A 22,388-nucleotide genomic window follows, 5' to 3' on the forward strand; every position below is an offset into this window, starting at 1 on the left:
GTGTCCGCTGTGAGAGGGATGGCCTAGCCGTTCTCCCAGCCGGAGAAAACTAACGTCGAAGATGCTCGCACTGTTGACTGTACAAAGAAAACACAGCTTCTTCTTCTACTACGTAGTTTAACCGAAAACCTGACAATGTCGGACCAAAACTACTACTGGACCGTTCTGCCGAGCTACAAAACCAGCTTTGTGACTGGAGCCATGATGAAAAGGTCCAAAAGGTAAACGCTAAAGGCTGCTGGTGTTCTGCTGCATGGCTGCTGGTCTTTAAATCTTTGCATTCATTTGCCTGTAGTTTTGTGGAGCACGTAAACGCAGCATCTACTGACTGCATCGTGGTCAAAGGCCCACAATGCTTCACTCTGTCTTACGTCCGCCATCGCTGTTTAGGCTGATTTGACAAACTCTTCCATGTTTCATGGACTGAAGGCGTCTGTCTGTTCTGACATCGATCTAAAGGGTCTGCATCATGAAGAATCAAGATTTTTATAATAACATTCTTCTCTAAAAACAACTCAAAGTGGTATTTTGATCTGAGTGTTCCTCTAAAAACCTGCTGTCTGAGCACCAGTCCCTCCCAATCCACCAAAATGAGTGGGTTCCTCGCATTGTGACATCACAAAGTGAGGAACCCCTCCTTCCAGGAAGAGTCTCTGTTGTCAGCCCCGCCCCCAGACTAACACACACACCCTCTTTTTCCACGGAGCTAGCGATGTTCGGCTAAACTCTTTTTATTTGAACATTAACATCCGTCTTTGTAAAAGTTGGGATGTTTGTTTTCATGGGAGAAACTCAGACACACTGCTGAGGCCGACTCTAGGATGATGTCATGAAGTGGGCGACACCCACATGGAGGGAAAGGCGGAGCCTCAGAGATCGAGTCGTCTTACTTCCTGGTTGGAAAATGAGCTGAAAATAACTCCTAATTCATTAAAAATTGGTTCTTTAGTGTTCTAAAAGTCATATATTTGGATGTAGTTTCCCTGAAAAGCATTAGGAATGGCAGGATGTGGGCCCTTTAAGAGGCATTTCAGTGCTGTCTGGAACTTTCATGTCTATGGTTGATCAAAGGTAGGCCTGTGGTCTTGTCAGAGTAGGAGGGTGTCCTGTTAGGCTTTATGACTCCAGTGATGTACGTTGTTCTAAAGTTGTTTGGCATGGATTTAAACAGAAATGAAGGTTTGTTTTGGGCTCTGGTTACTGCTTCACTCTGATTCCAGGAGCTCTAGACTGTCTTTCCAGCTAACAGGCTCCGCTTTGGTGGCTTGAATAAAGCCTCCTTCATTCCTCCAAACTAACTTTCCTGTCATTTGTGTTTTTTTTTGTATCCATATAATATAGCATTGTAACTAAATATTGTAATAATCCTATATGTGTGGATTTTCCTTGTTGATCTTCATGTTTAGATATTTTTTTTTCAAACAGAAAAACCAAACTTCCATCAGGATTGGTTCTGATTTTTTTGGATTAGTTTTGCATGTTCCTTAGCCTCAGTTCCCTCCAAATCATTTTTATTAATCAGACTTTGAGCACGTGTTATATGTCAGCGGTCCCCAACCCCCGGGCTGCAGACTGGTACCGGTCCGTGGGTCATTTGGTACCGGGCCGTACAGAAAGAATAAATAACTTACATGTTCCGTTTCATGTATTTCGGAATCTGAAACATGTTTTATTTTGAAAAATTGCCCGATTCTCTGTTACATGTCTATTACTTTGACACTCTTGACGCAGGCCAAGGCGCTCTTCTCGGTCACCTGATTGGTTACCGCTAAAATAAAACCCAGGAGCTAAATGAGTAAAAAACAAACGTCTTTGGAAAGTTTCTTTGCCAAGGGGAAAAGGCCCAGCCAGGAGACAGAAGAGGAACCTTCCACTCCCAAAAAAAGAAAGCCACATTTAATAGACAGTACTTCTTTTTTGCACCATGAGTGAGGGAAGGGGAGAGGATGATGACACCCGTGCCATGTTCAACGGCTTGATACATCCCTGTTCCCCCTTCAGCGTAACATTGTTATAATCATTATCCACCTACATTTAAAAGACCGGTCTGTGAAAGTTTTGTGTGAAGCCACACTGGTCCGTGTTGTTAAAAATGTTGGGGACCACTGATCTGTGGGATCATAGTTGCTTACTGTTCTTTGTATAGTCCATACATGAAAAATCATCCATAATATCCAAAGATACACAGTGAAGTTGAGATTCAGAGTAAATGAGGTATGAGCGGGCTTCAGTGGCTGAGGCGGTTGAGCAGGTTGGCGGTTTGAACCCTGCTCCCCCCAGTCAACTGTCGTTGTGTCCTTGGGCAAGACACTTCCCCCTCCCTGCCTCCAGTTTGGCTCCACTGGTGTACGAATGGTCAGAGGGATAGCAGCCACGCCCCCATCAGTCTGCCCCAGGGCAGCTGAGGCTACATCAGTAGTTACCATCACCAAGTATGAATGAATGATGGACACATTGGAAGAACTTTAAATCTAATCTATTATTATTAGAATTAGTGTTTGTATGTATGTGACTGTGTGAGGAGAGGATTTGGCTGCAGAGGCTCACGAGGAATCTTGATCTATAGATCTATACAGACGTATAGTGGATGGCTCACCATCAGCTTCATAAAATGACCCAGCACCAACACATAAGTCACAGAAGCTCAGTTACTACAAAGAAGAATCTGACCATAATGGAGGCAGCTTAGCGGCTGCTGACATTCACAGGAAGTTGTTTCATTCATGTCTTTGCTGTCATGGCGTTCTACTCCTGTCCATCAAAGCGGACACCTGCTGAGGTTTAGTGGACAGGAGGACGGGTTGAACTCTGAACATATGGAGAGAAATTAGACTCAGTCGGATTTGTGCGTGCGTAATTCTTGATTTGTGCGTAAATTAGGATTTGTGTTTGCATATTCTTGCTTTGTTCGTGCGTAAATTAGGATTTGTGCATAAATTTGGATTTGTGCGTGATTTGTTACTCACATAATACGTTTTGTGTATAAGTTAAAAAAATATAAAATGAAAAAAATACAAAATGCAATTTACGTATGCACAAATTAAGATTACAACAGCTTGAAACTACTTACACACACACATCTTTAAAAAACACGCACGAATCCCTTGTTACGCACACACAAAGCCAAAGTTACGCACGGATCTACCGTGAGACTGTTTTCACGTCTCACAAATTCGTCCGTAAATGCTGCGTTTAAATACCAGTGGAATGCTCGGTCATTAGAATTTTCCTATCAGCCTTCCCTTCTAAACGTATCCAGACAATGACTCAATCAATACATGAAGACAGTAGATCAGGGGTCGGGAACCTTTTTGGCCAAGAGAGCCATAAATGCCACATATTTTGAAATGTAATTTCGAAAGAGCCATACAATAATGTAGTGTCCTTTTCTCACACTGAGGCAAGGAGACTAAACCTCTTTTAAAGTTCTTTATTCCGATTACTGGAGACCGCAACAAACGCCGTTCAATTAATTCAGCAACTCCTGAATCTCTCCCGCCGACACGAGAGCGCTTCTCCCAACTTTATATTCCCCTGCTCCCGCTGCAGCCCTCCCATTTCCCTTATTCGGCCCATAGCTGAACCCCATTGGTCCAAACTACCTAACAACAGGCTGAGCGACAGAACTGAGGGCCAATCAGATCTCTGCTTGACGCGTTCAATGAACTCCAGAACTTTTAACGCGGCCCGACAGCCATCCAACTCAGTCCGCGACAATATGTTTAAAACTAAATATACAAGTGAATGTGTGCATTTGATTTAATTTCAACATTTTTAAAGTACAATAAGTCTGTGGATTCTTTTTAATAACATTGTTATGCTGTTGCTAATAAATGGTGAGTATTTCTCGTGGTAGTTTTGCTGATGGTCTAGTCTGGTTGATACGTGGTGAGTTTCTGCTTCATGCAGGCGTTGAGACTTTAAACGTGATCGTAGGTCTGAATGTTCTTTAGATGTGAGACAGACTGCTCACATGCAGACCTGGAGTCAAACACACACTCACACGCTGCAGTGAGTGACGGGCAACGGGTTTTACGTTTTTATAATCCCTGCGCGATTCACCTGCTGCCTGTCCCCACAACACCTCAGCCCCACCCTCTGCTTTCTCCCTCACACATCCCGTCCCCGCATCTGCGCGCTCTTTCTCAGAGACGGGAGCGCGCAGTTTTAGGCACGTCAATTCACAGGTTTCCAGCTGGTACAAACTCTGTGAATTAATAGATAATAGTAACTGATAGCGCTGGCGCAGATTTCTCTCTCTAAGCACTGCTACTACTGCGCGCCTCTGGCATCGCATCGCGCCCGAGGACTGGTCTAATGAAAAAAAAAAAACTATAATTAAAGATTTGTCTGCGAGCCACATGTGACCATCAAAAGAGCCATATATGGCTCGCGAGCCATAGGTTCCCGACCCCTGCAGTAGATGTTAGTGTTGAACATAGAGGCTACTTACTTCGGGGCGTTGACCACCGAGATGGGCCGCCATTCTTCCCGTGACTCTCTCAGTCTGACTGCCTTTGATTTTTCCGGAAGAAAAAAACAGTGCCCCCTACTGGTCGTTCCTGTTACGCATTTTGTATCAATTCGGTGTCTCTGAGAATAATATACTTTTAACATATATATTAGCGTTTAAAAGTGAACGTCATATTCTCAGATAAGAATTTTTATTTTCCTTTAAAGTTTTTTTAAGCCCTGCTACACCCACTGAAGGAAATACGTTTAGAAGGGAAGGCTGATAGGAAAATTCTAATGACCGAGCATTCCACTGGTATTTAAACGCAGCATTTACGGACGAAATTGTGAGACGTGAAAACAGTCTCACGGTAGATCCGTGCGTAACTTTGGCTTTGTGTGTGCGTAACAAGGGATTCGTGCGTGTTTTTAAAGATGTGTGTGTAAGTAGTTTCAAGCTGTTGTAATCTTAATTTGTGCATACGTAAATTGCATTTTGTATTTTTTTCATTTTATATTTTTTTAACTTATACACAAAACGTATTATGTGAGTAACAAATCACGCACAAATCCAAATTTATGCACAAATCCTAATTTACGCACGCACAAAGCAAGAATATGCAAACACAAATCCTAATTTACGCACAAATCAAGAATTACGCACGCACAAATCCGACTGAGTCTAATTTCTCTCCATATGAACATACCTTTGTGTGTTGTTGGACTCAAAACCATCTTTGAAAAAATAAAGACCCACTAGCCGTCACACTTTGGTCTCCGCATTTGAGTGATCGTTTAGGGGAGCGGTGCATTTGTTGCAGTCACAAAATAAAAATCAATAAAAAATAATGTCTAAAGTGTCAGTTATAAGTGGGGCGACTTTAGATACATCTGGACATCCCTGACAGATAAAGCATCGCACACAAATCTACATGCATTGATTCTGTCCCATATAAAGGACTGGATCTCTATTAGGTCATTAGCAGCTCCTCTGTTCTCAGACTCGTTGAATCCCCCAATAAAAAATCTTCAGAAGAAACCCCATTCTTACCATCACTGTCACAGTCTTAAAAAAATGTCAACTTTGACGTTGTGAATATTTGAAACATTTATAATCTTTCTGTCTGGTTTATAACGTCCTTCCTGGCTTTGAGTGCTGGTAAACAGCCAAGTCAGCGTTTTATTGGCCCTGGTCTGGCAGTCAGCATACTGGGTGAAGTAAGGGACAGCAGCAGAAAGTGGGCGTGGCTACCGTCTTCAGGTATTATTGGAAGGAACTGTGAATGTGCTGAGAGAATCTGAATTCTTCCCCTACCCCTCCGGCTTCTCCCTACCCCTACATTTAGCCCTCCAAGTGGAGACTTATGGAAAAATAGTGTCTTCAAATTCGGACGAAATTCCGGACATCAATAGTCGCGCTCCTTTACGCTGGTAGCTCCTTAGCTACCAGCGCTTGGAAAATACAGAACAATATCGGTTTTATAACTTTAAAAGGTCCTGTAAGGACAAAATGTCATTACTTAGGTTTAAATGTAAACTTCTGTGAATCAGAGCACACACACTTGAAGAAAAGCGTCTTTGCTCCACGCCTCAGCATCCTACCTGCAGAGGAATGGCCAGCTCTAAGTCACTACGGTTCCTCCCTAAAAAAAACAGGTTAGGACAAACTAATGCAGCTCCAAATGCCCCCACAGCTGGAGGGGTAGAATTTGGATTCGGCCCAACTGTCATGTGGTAACACTGCTGCAGAAATCTTTTCACATTACATCAAAGTTTTAGCTTGCAGGTTTGGTTTTCCTACAAATAATTTATCTAAATTCTAACAGCATTTAGATATTATATTGAGTGACTCTATAGAGTTTAGGTATTTTAGAAGCTGTAGTTTGCATCATTATTTTTTGACTTAGAAAATGTAATCTTTGGGTAGATTACCAATTTATCAACAATGTATAACTTCAAATTTCTTTTAGATTTTGCTGCAGAGTAAAAAAACCAGCTTGCCACTTGCATGTTCGTCTCCTGGAGCGAGAATAGAGAACAGAAAGTATCTACCAAATAAAAACTATAAATAAATCATCATGAAGCGTACAGTGCTATTTGTAGTCATTAATTGATGATTGAAACGAAATACAACTACTACAAAACTAAGTGGCATAATTCAATCAGATTTCTGTTTCAGCTACTGAAGAACAAAGCAGCAGAGAAAGATTTTATATGTCAAGTCAACACAGCAGCCAGTGAGACGGAGAAAGATAGAAGGCTGCATGTTCTGCACACAGACAAAGGAAAACCCCACAAAGTCTGCTTTAGACACACACCGCCATCATTGGGCCACATCCCAACCCATGTGACCGCGAGCTGGGAGCGAGGAAGCAGGTGCAGAAGGTGTTCTATGGCAGAGTTTAGGGTTCAAGTCCATACGTCAAACGTACACGTTGAAAGTGATCTTTAACGTACATCGCCATCCTTATAAAAAACATCATAACCTAGTAGGGCTGCAGGATATGAGGAAAATGCCATTTGATATGACGATAAAACTTGCTGTCAGGATTTTGACCTTTCCCTAACAAAGAGAAGAACCACACAGGAGATGAGAATTTGTGTTATTCTTCTGCAGAAGGAGAAGCCCCTCTGTCACAGAGGAGTTCTGCCTTCCCAGTGGATCCAGTCTGCTGTTATTGGTGGCCGGGGTTGATAACAGGAAAGTGGGTCATTCAATCAAGCAGTAAAGGAACATCACATCTTGTATAGTCAGCACTTTTTACGTCATTGTTTTCTCACTGAAAGATAGAACTGAGACAATCATATTATGTGATTATAGCATGTCAGCAAATGATAATTACATAACCCTAACACTTGCGATAGATGAACAAATAGCAAAACGGCTAAAATCATTATTTCCATTTCACTGCAACAATTTAAATAAGAGTCAACCTGACTCATATTACACTCCAAATGCCCCTCGTCTACATAGGAGGGGAAATCTAATATACGGGGTTTATGTGATTGGTCAACAACGTGAAGGCGTCCATCTGATTGGTCAAATGCATAAAGGGATTTATTTTATTAGTTTTAAATGGTAAATGGTGTATACTTATATAGCGCTTTTCTACCTACAAGGCCCAAAGCGCTTTACAGTCACAGACCAATTCACCCAGTCACACACATATTCACACACATATTCACACACTGGTGGTGGCTCAATTTAATACTTCAAGCTTCCATAAGATTGTTTTAGCACATTTAAGGTAACCCTTTATTGGAATTATCACGGTCTTTTGCGATACGCGGGTTGCACAGCTTGATATCGCAACGATACATTTGTGATTTAGTGTGCCATAAAACACTTAACAGTGGAAACAACTTTCCAGTCAACTGTGGCCTCTGAATTGTAGGAGGAACTTTTGGCGCAGAGTAAGTTCGCCCCATTTCCCATCACCCATCCGTTTACACGCTCCCCCACTAGTTTACAGCCACTTACAAACCCAACATTACATTACCTGTGCAGCAGTAACATCAGATCTATCCATCCGTCCAGTTCTGATCCAGATTCCAGCTTAGACCAGGAAACAAAGACGTTCATGGATCTATTTGTCTGCAGGTGGAGGATCAGAATGGAGCAGAGACGGACTGTGGTCTGTCGATTGTAGCATCTACAACACTGCTACAAGCTTTCTCAAACGGCGTGTTTTCATCTGCTGCTGATTCACCACGATCTGAATAAAGAATCACTTACAAATGCAGTTTATGTTAAATTATCTTTATAAGTGTCCTCTATCAGAAAAATGCCACAAGAACCTGTTAAACACCCCAAAATACAAGTTTCAATGGAGTCGGTCTTTAACAAAGTAAACTATAAACATTCAGTTTATCAATACACAACTACATGTCGTGTTAACTCTTATTCAAAAGTGCATTAATGCTAAAGCCCATAACATTATGAGGATCCATCCATCATCCATCCATCTTCAGAATCCGCCCAGCCCCTTTTTGGGTCACAGGGCCGCTGCAGCCTTGGCAGAGGCGGGGTAACACTCTGTCGCAGAGCCACACACGCACTCGCATACACAACCAGAGACAACGTAGAGAGACCAATTCCCTATGAAGCATGTCTTTGGACTGTGGGATGAAGCCGAGGCCTCAAAGAGAAGCCAGGCATGCAACTCCACAAACCCTGCAGGACTTGCAAAGTTGTCATATTCATGTCAGTTATATTCAAAAACATTAGATCCATAAAACAAAAATCTACAGACGTCTTTAAAAAAGACAAAAGGTCATTGAAGGTTTCAGTTTGTCATTTGGTTGCGCTAGAAGTGGACAGAATGGCCTGAGGCCTTGTGTCATCATTTCACAGAAATGTCTGTGTTGTTATTCAAAGAAAACGTCCATTAATGCTGAATCTCTGTCTACAGTTTTAGTTCATTCCAAGTAGGGTTGGGCGATGTCCCCTAAATTGGCAGTTGACGATGTTTGCAGTCAACCATCGGGATGGACGATGATATCGTCCGGGGGTGGGGTGGGGGGGGATATTTTTAATTTTTCGTTCTTATATATATAATTGCCATTCGTCATTTTACTTTATTTATTTTATTTCCCAAATAATGACTCATCCGCGATGATCCAGTCTAAACTGAGGGAAGTGACTTTAAAAAAAAATCAAATCAACAAAATAGAAAAGTGGTCCGGTCCTGCGTTTGATTAGACCAGTGGAGCGAGCGACCGTGTCTCTAGCAGAGCAGACGGACTTACAGTTTTGTGTTTTAGGGGAAGAAGGATGTTTTGTTACGTGTGAGAGATTTAGGACTGTTATCCGTCCCGCAGCTCTACGTGAACGAGCAACCGGAATTTAGGAGAAGCGGGTCTCCCGGTAAAAGTGTGTGTCGGGGCAGAGCTTAGAGCGCTGGCTAACGCAGTGTGTAAGCTTCGAAGCAGAAAGGCCGCTCAGTCCTTAGAAACCGTTCAAACATTTGTGTTTCCAGTCGTGTCCCGACAAAATAAAGGCTGATGTTATTCCCACATATTTACGTGCAGCCAAGATGCAGATTGCACCGTTTCACGCATGGATTTATGTTCATGCTAATGTTGTTAGCCCGTGTTAGCATACTGCTAATCCTGGCTTCCGGCTCCGTTTTTCAACAGAAAAAGCACTGACCACACGGATTAAAATGATGCGCGAACAGGCGCTTCATAATAACCATAACATTAATAAAAGCACGTTTAGGAGATCATCTTGTATAATAATAATAAAATAACCGAGCTGACGTATCAATGTATGTAGCCGCTGGGCGGAACTAAGTTTCGCTTCCGGTTTTTAAAAACACTGCTGCGCATGTGCGAATGATTTATTCCGACCGAAAGTGTGCCCCATTTGAACGTTTTTTATAATCTGAAAAAGTTTTTCTGGGCCCATCTACACGGTTGGATTCTAATCCGACCATTGATCCCATCAAGATATTTTGCACATGTAACCGCGGTTTATAGGGTCGACTCGCACCTTGGCGGGGGTGTGGCATCACGATGGTGTCTCTCCATCGGGATGTCAGTCAACCATCACGATGGACGATTGTTTTATTTTTATCTTCATTAAGTTGTCAATATTTTACTTTTGAGGTCTTTTGAAAGTTCAATGTGAACCAAAACGTCAAACACAAGTGAGGATCTTTGTGTTCAGTGTGTTTGTTGTTGTGAAAGTAACACTTGTTCCCTCTTTCCATCCTAGCAAGAACAACAAGAAAAGAGGTCTGGTAGGGACGCCGTCACCCACGCGCTCACGCCCACTTTCACCTCTGCCCGTCACTAAAGGTACCTGGGAAATTTGGAGTTGAATGAAGTCTGCTCACAGAGCTCCTCTGGAAGGAGCAAGAACTAAACTTGGTTTCATTTCAGAATTTGGCGAAGTACCTATTTAAGACTTGATTGTAAGTGGAAACTAAAGCAGACAAACCCTTGTAAAGGCCACTGGAAGGGATTTTGGTTTTCCCTAAATAACTGGATTGAAAAAGCTGGGGTTTTTTTCTGGGATGAGTTGTGACACAGCCTATTTTTGATCAAGCACAGATGGAAAAACAATGCTGTCGTTCATGCAAAGAGTTTTTGGGCTTCAGTTGGCACATAATGACATAAACTCCTCAGATGTTAACAGCTGTGTGTTGCTTCCCCAGCAGGATGCAGTCCTTCGGAAAGCCCCAGAAATGTGTCTGCCAACACTTCCACCAACTCACAGTCTGCCCCCCGCAGGTAAAGTAGATGTTGTTGGAATGGGAAAATTGGGTTTGTTAACAGATGCATATAAAGACTTGATTATCAAGTATAAAAAAAACTATTTAAAGATGAATGTTCAAAGAAAACCCAAACTAACCTAAGACTACAAACATGTAATGAGTTTCTGATGTCACCTATAGAAAGGCTGATGTAGACTGCATTGAACTAGATTTCTGAGGTTGCTGGAGGCTGTCGGTTAGAGCTGACAGAAAATGATAGAGGGTGCAGTGCTTTTACTACTGAAGGGGATTGACCTGCTCCAAGTCTCCATCAGATTTGGAAGAGGAAACATTCTCCTGCCAGGTACAAGTGTATTGGTTTGGAAGAGGTAATGCGGCACAGAGAGGAACGTTGTCAACTTCGAGTTCCCGGTTGACGCCACGGTCTGACTATGCAGAAAGGAAAGAAGACTGACGAACTTGGAAAAACAGCTGGTTAACCTGTAGCAACACTCTAGACCACAGGTGTCAAACTCCAGGCCTCAAGGGCCAGTGTCCTGCATGTTTTTTAGCCAACCTGCCATTGAAGCTCCTTATTGGCTAATCACACCTGATCCAGGTTATCAACAGCAGATGAGACAGGATTTCTGAAAAACCAGCAGGAGGTTGGCTCTCAAGGCCTGGAGTTTGACTGCTCTAGACAACCTTGTTATTACCGGACTAAATCCCCCATACAATGTGCTAGCAGTGAGCCCCAACCACCAAACTGAACCTAGTGAGGCTTTTCTTTCTGGTCCAAAGGGATTTCTCAGGCCTGCGACCCCCTCCCCAGGGAAAGGGAGTCTGATGAACCAGGGATCATCCTAAGGTTTGAGCATTGAAGGCACAAACTAGCTTTATTGAAGCTAGTAAAGAAACTAAGAGGACCTGACGTGTACATGATCAAAAGAAATGCAGAACTTGCCAGAAAGCAAGACAATAGAAGAAATTCAGAACATTTGGGTAATAAACTGCAAAATATTGTAGAACTGTAGAATATTGACTCTTCAATATTCAAACTAAATAGAAAACCCTTTAGTTTGGTGTTCCATTTAGAACTGACCATAGTCTTAAATAGACAATGGAGCAATTCCTGGTCTGAGTAGTCTGAGTAAAAGATCAATTATTTTCTATGGGTGACATCACACTCACTAGGTCCAGTTCCCATATACAGTCAGTCTACACTAAATATGAGACTATATACAGGCAAAAGATGAGTTATGAAAAATCACTGGATTTATGGGGTGGGAAGCTAAACTGTACAAATCAAAAATCAAGACATCATCTTTTAAGGGCTACTGTGACCAGGTATTTGCTACAGGGAGTTCTCAACTGTGGATGTCTCCACCTCAACTTAATCCATTGCACTGAAAGTGCAGTTTACAAGGACACTTAGACCCTGATAACATGTTTTTTCCTTAAAGCCGGTGCATCATACATCAACAGTATCCATGTATATGATCATATATTACATTTGGCACACAAAAGAACATTTTTTGATGAAATATGAGTTTGTTTCCTGAATTAAGACAACTCGATCTCTGAGGCTCCGCCTTTCTCTTCTTGTGGGTACCGCCCATTTCATGACGTCATCCTAGAGTCGGCCTCAGCAGCGTTTTTTGTGTTTCTACCATGAAAACAAACATCCAAACTTTTGCAAAGATGGATGTCCATATTGTTCATAGAAAATAGAAGCGTTTAGCCGATCACTGCTAGCTCCACTGAGAAAGTGGGTGTGTCTGTTAGTCCGGGGGCGGGGCTGGCAGCACAGATTCTTCCTGGAAGGGGCTGTTCCTCACTTTGTGATGTCGCAATGTGAGGGAGGACCCACTCATGTTTGTGGATTTGGAGGGGCTGGTACTCAGAGAGCAGGTTTTTAGAGGAATACTCGGATCAAAATACCACTTTGGGCTTGTTTTAGCGAGGAATGAACATTAAAATACACTTAAAAACTCAAAAAAATGATTTAGCTAATATAGCCCCTCTAAAAAACATGGACTACATAGTTTTAAAGACCCCCTTTTACCTTCAGAACTGCCTTATTACTTGGTTGCATTGATTCAACAAGGTTCTGGAAACATTCTTCAGAGTGTTTGGTACCCAGTGTGGTGTTCTGCTGCTGTAGCCCATCTGCCTCCAGGTTGGACGTGTTGTGTGTTCAGAGATGCTCTTCTGCAGACCTCGGTTGGAACCAGTGGTTCTTTGAGTTCCTGTTGTCTTTCTGTCAACTGGAACCAGTCTGGTCATTCTCCTCTGACCTCTGGCATCAACAAGACATTTCTACCCATAGAACCCCTGCTCTCTGGATATTTTCTCTTTTTCAGACCATTCTCTGTTAACCCTAGAGATGGTTGTGGGTGAAACTCCCAGCAGATCAGCAGTTTCTGAAATCCTCAGACCAGCCCCACTGGCTGATTGCCAACTTTTATCAACCAGCCAACTTGGCTGATGAGTCAGAAATGAGATTTTGGTCTCTGGTCGTGAATTCAAACTTGGAGTATCAAACCAAACCGAGCCAAATCTGTTTCAAGGATGTTTCTATCAAAAATGCTCTGCTGAGTGTGTTCTAGTGTTTCTCTTTATGAGATAAACTTCTCATGAAAGTCTCTTGCAGTTCCTCTCAGCTGAATTTACACAACAGCTGATTTATACAGTACAGACCAAAAGTTTGGACACACCTTCTCATTCACTTGAAGAAGAAGGTGTGTCCAAACTTTTGGTCTGTACTGTGTATAGGTCTGGTCATGTAGTGATGCAGTTCTATTTTCTATTTGGTGTGAATGTTTCAGGTATCCTGTAAATATCCCACTCTATCTTTTTTTTAACCTTTAACCTTATGGCATTCACAGCGAACAGCAAAGCCAGCATTTCATTGTAACCTTACTGTACATCTGACAATAAACCGCTTTGAATCCTTTGATTCCTCAAGCTAGCTGTATTTAGTTGAACTTTGTGTTAGAGGAGATGTTAAAATAAAATCGTTTTGGTTAAATATATTCTATCTTTTGTAATCTTTGTCAAAGAAAGTAAAAGAAGAGTGAAGAAAATCGATTAAATTTAAAAATCGAATTTGGAAAGTCAAAGATTTTATCTTTTGGCCATGTCGCTCAGCTCTAGTATGTGCATTTCTACACCTTGTCTTTGTCTCCCAATTCATGAATGACTAAGCTTCTTAATCATATTTTGTAGTCTTTCGTTTTGATCGCTTGAAATAAACCCATCAACCGGAAAAGAGTTTAATATTCATGTTTAGTGAAATGATGAATTGGATTCATTTTGGTGTAAATGTGCTGTAGAACCAGCTGAATCCTTTTCAGGGTTGTGGGTTTGCTGGTGCCCTTCCCAGCTTTTGTTAGGCGAATCCCGAACAGGTTACCGGTAAGCTGCAGGGCAAATCTGCTGTCAGATTGACTCAAATGTTTGTCGTTAGCTCACATCTGTTTAATTCTAGTTAAGATCATTAAAAAAGCTGTCTTTTCATGCTTTTAAGGAATTTCAGGGCATTCATTTCTTAACTGACCTCTATGAAAGTTAGGGACTGACAGTCGTGGTATAATTGTTGTTTATACCTCTTTAGGGACCTCCTTCCTTATTTCTCTTCTGGCTTGTGACGTTATTTGCATCCTTCTCTTTTGCATCCAGTTGATTATGTTGAACATGATTTTGGTCTGCAGGAAGAGGAGCCTGAAGGGCGATAAGTAAACACACGGGTGTAACAGGAACAGCCTCTGATCAGCTTCTTTCTGCTTGATCTTCAGCAGAGCGGATGGCAGGAGGTGGTCCATTCCCTCGTCTGGATACTGCACGAACGCACACAGCTCCTCCGTGTCGGTGAGACAACATCCTCCTAGACGGTCATAGTTGGACAACCCCCCCCACCACCACCACCACCACATGACAGCATTCAGTGCTGTGTCTGTGTAGTGCAGAGCAAGGCTGGTATCACACATAGACGAATCTTCCCCCCCTAATTCTTTTTCTTTCGTTTTGCACTTCTTACATTAAGAAGAACCTTAAGGAAAAGAAGTTCTGTTTCTGTTTGACAAAACTCCTGATCCGTGGAAACCATGTTTACTGAGAGAAGCTGCAGGCTTTCTGACAGCTGTCTCAGTCCTGATGGGAGATTAGAAATTCCATATCAAACACATGCCTCTTATACATCATCTGTCAACTGAAGGCTTGCAGTAGCAAAAAGGAGAAAAATATCCCTGAGCTTTGCTATATAACTGCAGAGCTCTGGGTTTCACAAAGTCTCCCTCCAGCTTTGCTCAGCATCTATGGTAGAGCTGAATATCACCAATCATTTCCACAATCGAATCCATTCAGCAGAGCCTGAATCGATTCCATTCACGATTCTTTGATCTGCTCGATTCCGTTTTGAATCTACACAGTTTACACATTTAGCCATATTTGCACAGAAATACATTAATAATCTACGTATGTTTTGAATATATTAATATGAATCTGATACAGTTCACATACAGTAAAATGTATTAGTGGAATAATAAACTAACGATTCTTAACACCTTATAGTGTTATATAGTTTCTCAAATGAAGAAGCTCCAACAAAAATGGGCAGATTATTAACATTATAAAGGCTCTAAACTGTATTCTAATACAACAACAAATGTTCTGCCTCCTGGAGGTGTTTCCGTTTGGCCACTAGGTGGAGCTGGCGCCATAGCATTATACTTTATTCTAGAAGATTGGAGCAACAAACGATGCTTCAGACCACAAACTGGTACATTAGAAAATGTTTCCTTCAAGGAGTTTGGAAAATTCCTGCCTGTGAGTTTTTAAAGCTGTTCTGTTAAACATGGCTTTCCAAAGGGGAGCAAAAGCACACACTGGGACACAGTCTGCAGTCAGGACATACAATCAATTGTTTATTGGTGCAGGTGCAGTTTAAATAGGCAGTGACATGGCATGACCACAAGGAAAACATCTGAGAAGAATTTTCAATAATTGGATTCATAATAATCTGTTAACATGTTTATTCACTCAGTGATGTGTGTTTAGGTGTTAGCATTAGCCGTCCTTGATCAATGAATTGATTTTAGTAACCCAATCCTATTCCAGTCCTCAGTCAATCGCACCAAAGATGCACACTTAGCTTGGATCAGGGGGTGAAATAAAGAAACGCCAGTGTGACTGTGATGGCAGTTTGCCGATCCGTCAGGGACCCTTTGGTCAATCGTGACGTTGGAATTTGTGTCGTTTATGCAGAGAGACCGAGGTTAGGTCATTACAAAGAAGGTAACTCTTTCTGTTTCACGTCTTTTTCAGATTTCCTCTTCCCAGGAGCTGTTACACCAGTTGCCTTTCCAACCCACTCAAGACGATCTCCACTTCCTCTTCAAACGTTTCCGCAGCACAGAGAGCATGCCAGATGAGGCAGCCCTCCACGCCATCCCTCCTCATCGATACCGCTCCCGCAGTCTCAGGTACTTTTGCGTTCACAAACATGTTTTTGCCAGTGTCATAGCATTTCATCTGGGGTAAGAAATGTGGTTTATTCTATGAAACGGCAGTGAAGAAAAAGCTCATTCTGAATGATGGGAAAGACTTGTACACTTATGCATGGCAATGCGGTGGATTGAAACCGTCGGTTGGTTGTTTTTCTCATGTTTTGTCCAGAGGTGGAAGTGAAGAGATGCCTTTAAAAGATGTTGCCCTGATCATCAGATCACCATCTTACAGAAATGTGTCAAGCTAGCAAATGCTGGGCAACGTCACTGCCGTGAAGGAAAAAGGATTTATTTAAAATACTATAACCCCTTCATGCCGTATGATGCTCATTTACAATGTGCCCTTCAATCCAGGATCTCATTGAATGGAAACAACATTGAAAAACACTTTTCTTTCACTGGAAATGAAGTCAGGCATGAAGGGGTTAACCACACCCTCCATCCAATGACTTATCCTGCTGTATCTCTCTCAGGGTCACAGGGCGCCAGAGCCCAACCCAGCTACTGTTGGGTGAAGGTGGGTATACCCCGGACAGGTCGCCATCCTGCCGCAGGGCCACACAGTCGCACCTTAATGACAGTCATATCTGAAAACAGATTTGAGTTTATTTAAGTGTCTTTGGGAATCAGTGAAGACAAATGAGATCAATAAACAGGAGTCCTGTTGCGATTACCGTATTTTCACGACCATATGCTGCACTGGATTATAGGGCGCAGTCTCAGATCTGGGTGGTTTTTATGTATTTGACACATACAAAAGCGCACCAGGTTTTAAGGCTGGTAAAACATGAATGCTAGCGTGTGTTTAAAAAGGGCAGCAGGAGCAAAGCTGAGTTGGTGCAAGTGGACAAGCAGACACGTTAGCCCAGGCGTCTGCAATCCATTCACAAACTGTGGCGTAACTCGCCTGGCGCTGCGTCCCAGACTTAGTAAAACTGTGTTCGCAAAGATGGACAGCTTTTCATCGTAATCTGCTGCTGCGCCACCGTAGTCTTTTTTCCCGGACGGAAAGAAACTGAGACGAACAACAGCGTTAAGGATGTTTGTGTTCTGCTCATCACGGAGACCTGGATGCAACACTCTGTTCCTGATTCAGCCATCGAGCTAGCAGGCTACACAATGCAGCGCCATGACCGAACAGCTGATTCCGGCAAGAGCAGAGGAGGCGGTCTCTGTGTGAACGTCAACAACAACAGCTGGTTAACCAACACAGTGACTGTAGACAGTCAATGTTCCCCTGACATTGAATTTCTGGCTGTTTAATGCAGACCCTTCTACCTTCCAAGAGTTTACTGCAGTCACAGCTGTGTACATCCCACCTGATGCTAATGCTAACTCAGCTATTGAATGTCTCCATGCTATCATTAGCAATCAGCAGAGCAAATATCCTGATGCTGTGCAGATCATTGCTGGGGGGTTTAACCATGCAGACATGAAGACAGCTCTGCCTAAATTCCACCAGCATGTTAAACCTGCCACATGAGGAAACAACACCCTGGATAAGGTCTGTGCCAACATCAACATGGACTACAGGGCCAGACCTCTGCCTCACCTGGGCCAGTCTGACCATCTTTTAATTCCTCCATACATCCCACTCAGGAAAAAAGCTCCCCCCTTCACAAAGACTGTTCCCACATGGCCAGACGACGCCTCCCAGCGGCTGCAGGACTGCTTTGAGAGGACAGACTGGGAGGTGTTTGAGCACCAGGACCTGGAGGGGTTCACGGACAGCGAGCTGGGCTACATTAAGAACAGTATAGACACATTCACGATCCAGGTCTACCCCAACTAGAAGCCCTGGATGACTCTAAGGGGGAGTAACGCTCCCATGTTCCTCCTCGCAACTGATGGCTTGTAGTTTAATTGTGTCTCTTTGCATTTGCAGGGTTTCCAAAACGATGTTGTTCTGCTTAATGCACATACCTGCACTTTAGTATTATTTTATTTAGGGGGGGGTCTCCTTTCACGTCCTCACTTCCTTCCTTACCGTTCTCATGCTGTCCTCTTTACCGAAGTCACACATAGGGCGCTCCGTACATTTTGGAGAAAGTTTACGACGCTTAAGTGCGCCTTATGGTCATGAAAATACGATACTTAAGATCAGGACAGCGGCATTTTGGATCTTCTCTCCAACTTTCACTGCCAATACAGGAAGTGGGGACTGTGTATTCTGTGCCAAGAGGGCATGATGTTTGTGCGTTAAAAAAAAGATGTGAGACGCCATGTGAGTAGATGGTATAACCAGAGAAAGCACGACAAAGAACAATACATGTTTATAAGGGCTGAACATTGCTGAACTAACACTGATAATCATTTAAAACACTTTTGTCAATTTTTTGTTTTAATCTAAGGCTAATCTGGCTGTGAATGCAGAGGCAGATTGTTGTAGTGTTGTGTTGTTTGGCAACCATCTGGTGTTGAGTCAAGCTGTGATTGGCTGCCGGAAACTGACCAGACAGCTGAGCGCAGCGCACACTTCTCGTAGCTCTACTGAGCAATCCAGTCACTTCTGTTGGTCCAAAACGGGACATTCAGGTGTTTATTTGTACATCATACAGTATCAACTGAACAGTTTCTGAACAGTCCTCCTCTCCATCACGGCTTCCATGGTGTCCCGTTGGCAGTGGATGACATGATCCGTTTGTTCAGTCACTGAGTATAAACCGGTGAAAGCCTTTGGTTCCACACATCGAACGACCTCAGTTTCCTCAGGAAACAGTCAGGTGCAGACCTCCTTCTACACCGCTATGTTGTTGGTCTTCCAGGTGAGTTTATTGTGCGTGGTTACTTCCAGACCAAACTCTGCCACATCCCTGCTCGGATGCTGAGGAGCTGGGAGGTTGTTCCCTTCCTTCTGAAGTCAATTAGCATCTTTTAGTCTGGTCTTGTTTAACAGATCTGTCCACCAGCCTGTACTCTGTCACTCAGACACCATTTCTACATGTGACAACTGCAGAATCATCCAAGAATTTCTGAAGATGATATGACTGAGTTGTACTGTAATTGTTGATGTAAAAGATGAGCAGGAGGAGAGCGGACACAGCGCCCTGTGAGGTTCATACTCCACTTCTCACCACATCAGACAGGACTCCAAACTTGACAAAGGGAGGCCCGTCTGACAGATGATCAATGATCGTCTGTGTTGAAACAAGATATCGTCTGTGTCTTTTTTGTAAACCTTCACCTGAATATCTGAGAGCTCTGGGAGTTTCACAATCAGTTGGATTGAACAGGAAGACCAAAGACCATTAAGACATGTTTCGTTCCAATAAAAAGAGCCTTAATATTGATCACTGGGCTGACTGGGAACAAGTGCAGAGACTTAGGTTGTCTTCAGACTGGATAAATGGTTTGTTCCGGATTGAGACCCAAACCTTGCTTTGGTCTGTATTCAGAATGAAATCAAGCCTTGCTGCCGCCCCGGTGCTGTCCTTTGGTGCGGGCTGTACCCACCTGTCTGTTGTCATTGCTATGCCGGTTACTGGTGGGGGGTGGGGTGACTGTCTGCCTCTCTGGTATTGGATGCGTTGACATTGCTCCCCCTCCTACCTGTCTACCATACCATTCTCCTCTCATCTGCTGGTTGGGGTGGGGTTGAGGGGGAGATCTAGCCATAATAGTTTTTGTAGTGATGACCAGATGACTTTTAATTCTATTGTTGGATTAATGATTGTTACTGCTATCGACTTTTCTACCATCAAGAATCTAATGAATGTATAGTTACATATTTCTTTTCCCCAAAATTTATTTATGAACATTGAGAAAGTTATTAAACAGATGCATTTAAACTCACTTAGGGTCTATTTTGGACCCATGACTTATATCTCAATTCTCAACATTTCTTTTCTTTTTCAATAAAATAACTAAAAATCTTACAAGACACAAAACGGGGAACAATGGATGCAATATTAGGGAGGGAAGGAAGAAAAATAAAAATAAAATAAATTAAAAAAGGGATAAATTCTCCTTGATTATATAAGTATCATTACTTCCATTTGTTGCAAGTGATTAACAAAGAATATCCACTGTAGTTACATATTTTTATACCCATTTCTATCCATCTATATGAATCTCTACCACCACCAGCCTGAACCCTTGATACTAGGCAGGATGGATCCATTTGATGTTGTTGAGGCCAAATTCTGACCCTACCATCCGAATGTGGCAGCAGAAATGGAGACTCATCAGACCATACAGCAATTTTCCGTCTTCTATGGTCCAGCTGTGGTGGGTCTGTGTGAATAGTAGCCTCAGTTTCCTGTTCTGAGCTGACAGCAGTGGTACCCGGTGTGGTCTTCTGCAGCTGTAGCCCATCTGCCTCCAGGTTGGACGTGTTGTGTGTTCAGAGATGCTCTTCTGCAGACCTCGGTTGGAACCAGTGGTTCTTTGAGTTCCTGTTGTCTTTCTGTCTGCTGGAACCAGTCTGGTCATTCTCCTCTGACCTCTGGGATCAACAAGACATTTCTACTTTTTTCTACATTTCTCTTTTTGGACCATTCTTTGTAAACCCTAGAGACGGTGGTGGGTGAAAATCCCAGTAGATCAGCAGTTTCTGACCAGCCTGTGTGGCACCAACAACCATGCTACATTCAAAGTCACTTCAATCACCTTCCTCATTCTGATGTTCTGTTTGAACTGCAGCAGATCCTCTGAACCCCATCTTGATCCCCCGGGCATGCTTGGCTTGTCCCCAGGCACCCAATTAGCCCTCATAGGTTAATTGGTCTAAATTGTCCCTTTGGTGTACAGATGAGCATCAGCATCCCCATGACCCTGAACACAAATAAGTGAAAGTAGAAAAAGAATGGATGGTTTAGTATTTGTATATGATCTTGAACTGTTTCTTTTTTTCCAGTCCCGGAAGGACCAGTGGAACACCTGACAACGAGGTCGTCATGATGAATCATGTCTACAAAGAACGCTTTCCAAAGGTAGATTTTTTTTATGAGGTTTTTATGACGCTTATGAGGTTTAGCAGCATTTATATAGGGTTCGTCATGGCTAACATCTTTAAGTAAAGCCATAGTTAGCTTTTGCTTCCCAACTGGACAAACAATTACAGTAAATCAGGCCTGATCACGTGGTCGACTTGATCGAAATTGGATGTTGTAGCCCGATCAGGAATCGACATTTAATTTATTCTTATTATGATCAAATTAAATTTTAAGCTCATGATTCCAGGTAAATACTCTACTAGAAGTTTATTGCGGCCATAGTTTGAGAAAGAGGCCCAGAAACAGTTAGCTAAGCTGAGCAGAGCTAAGATTCAGACTTCCTAGATCAATAACTCTTTTAAAAACATTTTTAAACTGGCAGTAAGTGGCTCTAACCAAGTTAAATAATAGTGTATTCAAGTAAGTTTAATCAGAATTCATGTTTTGTTAGTCCTCATTACGCTAACACAGGAATACATAGTCATGTATTTTTGACTAGAGTACAGTACTCCACCATCTCTACAAGCCTGATGTAAAATTCCCAACTGTTTTTGATGTGCACTCAGTGTAGGTCAAGATCAAAGGCTGAGTAAGGAACTACAACCTTCCTGCACAGGGTTTTAAAAAGCGTCTTCATTTGAATGTTGTAGGCCACGGCTCAGATGGAGGGTCGTCTTCTGGACATCATTTCAGAGTGTTGTCCTGACACCGCTCTGCCCCTGGCCGATGGTGTTTTAGGTTTCATTCAGCACCAGTTGGTGGAGCTCGCTAGAGACTGCCTGGATAAATCCAAAAGTGGCCTGATCACCTCCGGCTACTTTGTGGAGCTACAGGAAAAACTGGAGAAGTTGCTGCATGAGGTGGGTGTTTGTCTGGACAGATTGGTGTTTAAGTGTGGGTTTTTGTCCAAATGTGTTTAGTTGTTTAGCTGTTTTACTGTGTTTTGCCGAGTTATTTTATCCTGCTATGTTTAATTCTTTCTGCACCATGAGTGAGAGGGAGGGAGAGGATGATGAGTTTATTTAGCACCACTAGTGTAATAATATAGTATAAGAACTGAAGTTAAAGTCAGAGTCATGGTAATTAAATGCAAGATTCATATTGTAAGTTCACATTAAATCTTTAATTTTAATGTTATAAGAATGAGAAATCTGCGGCCTCAAACTTATGAGACATAAAAGTTAAGTTAAGTTAACAAGACATATGAGAGTTCAAGAAGTACAATAAATTAAGATGTAAAACATTTAATTGAATTGGAGTAATATGACATTTAGTTAGATAAATATGTAAATTTG

At 42.5% G+C, this 22,388-nt stretch overlaps 1 protein-coding gene across 6 annotated transcripts in view; it reads left to right on the forward strand.

The window, feature by feature from the left end:
* Positions 1-11: 11 nt before the first annotated feature.
* LOC101161507 (microtubule-associated serine/threonine-protein kinase 3) overlaps positions 12-22,388 on the forward strand; it is a 40,246-nt gene continuing 17,869 nt past the window's right edge. The window contains exons 1-7 of one of the 6 annotated variants that reach the window (XM_078934343.1): positions 12-221; positions 10,172-10,254; positions 10,614-10,689; positions 14,450-14,626; positions 15,978-16,135; positions 21,015-21,090; positions 21,744-21,953. In XM_078934343.1, coding sequence (XP_078790469.1) covers positions 16,074-16,135; positions 21,015-21,090; positions 21,744-21,953 — 348 coding nt within the window. In that variant the 5' untranslated portion in view covers positions 12-221; positions 10,172-10,254; positions 10,614-10,689; positions 14,450-14,626; positions 15,978-16,073. The remainder of the gene's footprint in view (positions 222-10,171; positions 10,255-10,613; positions 10,690-14,449; positions 14,627-15,977; positions 16,136-21,014; positions 21,091-21,743; positions 21,954-22,388) is intronic. The other 5 variants (XM_011486154.4, XM_011486155.4, XM_078934340.1 and 2 more) reach the window with 5 other exon arrangements.

This window comes from Oryzias latipes, chromosome 17, assembly GCF_053564925.1.
Source record: "Oryzias latipes strain Hd-rR chromosome 17, Olatipes_Hd-rR_3.1".
Lineage (NCBI taxonomy): Eukaryota > Metazoa > Chordata > Actinopteri > Beloniformes > Adrianichthyidae > Oryzias > Oryzias latipes.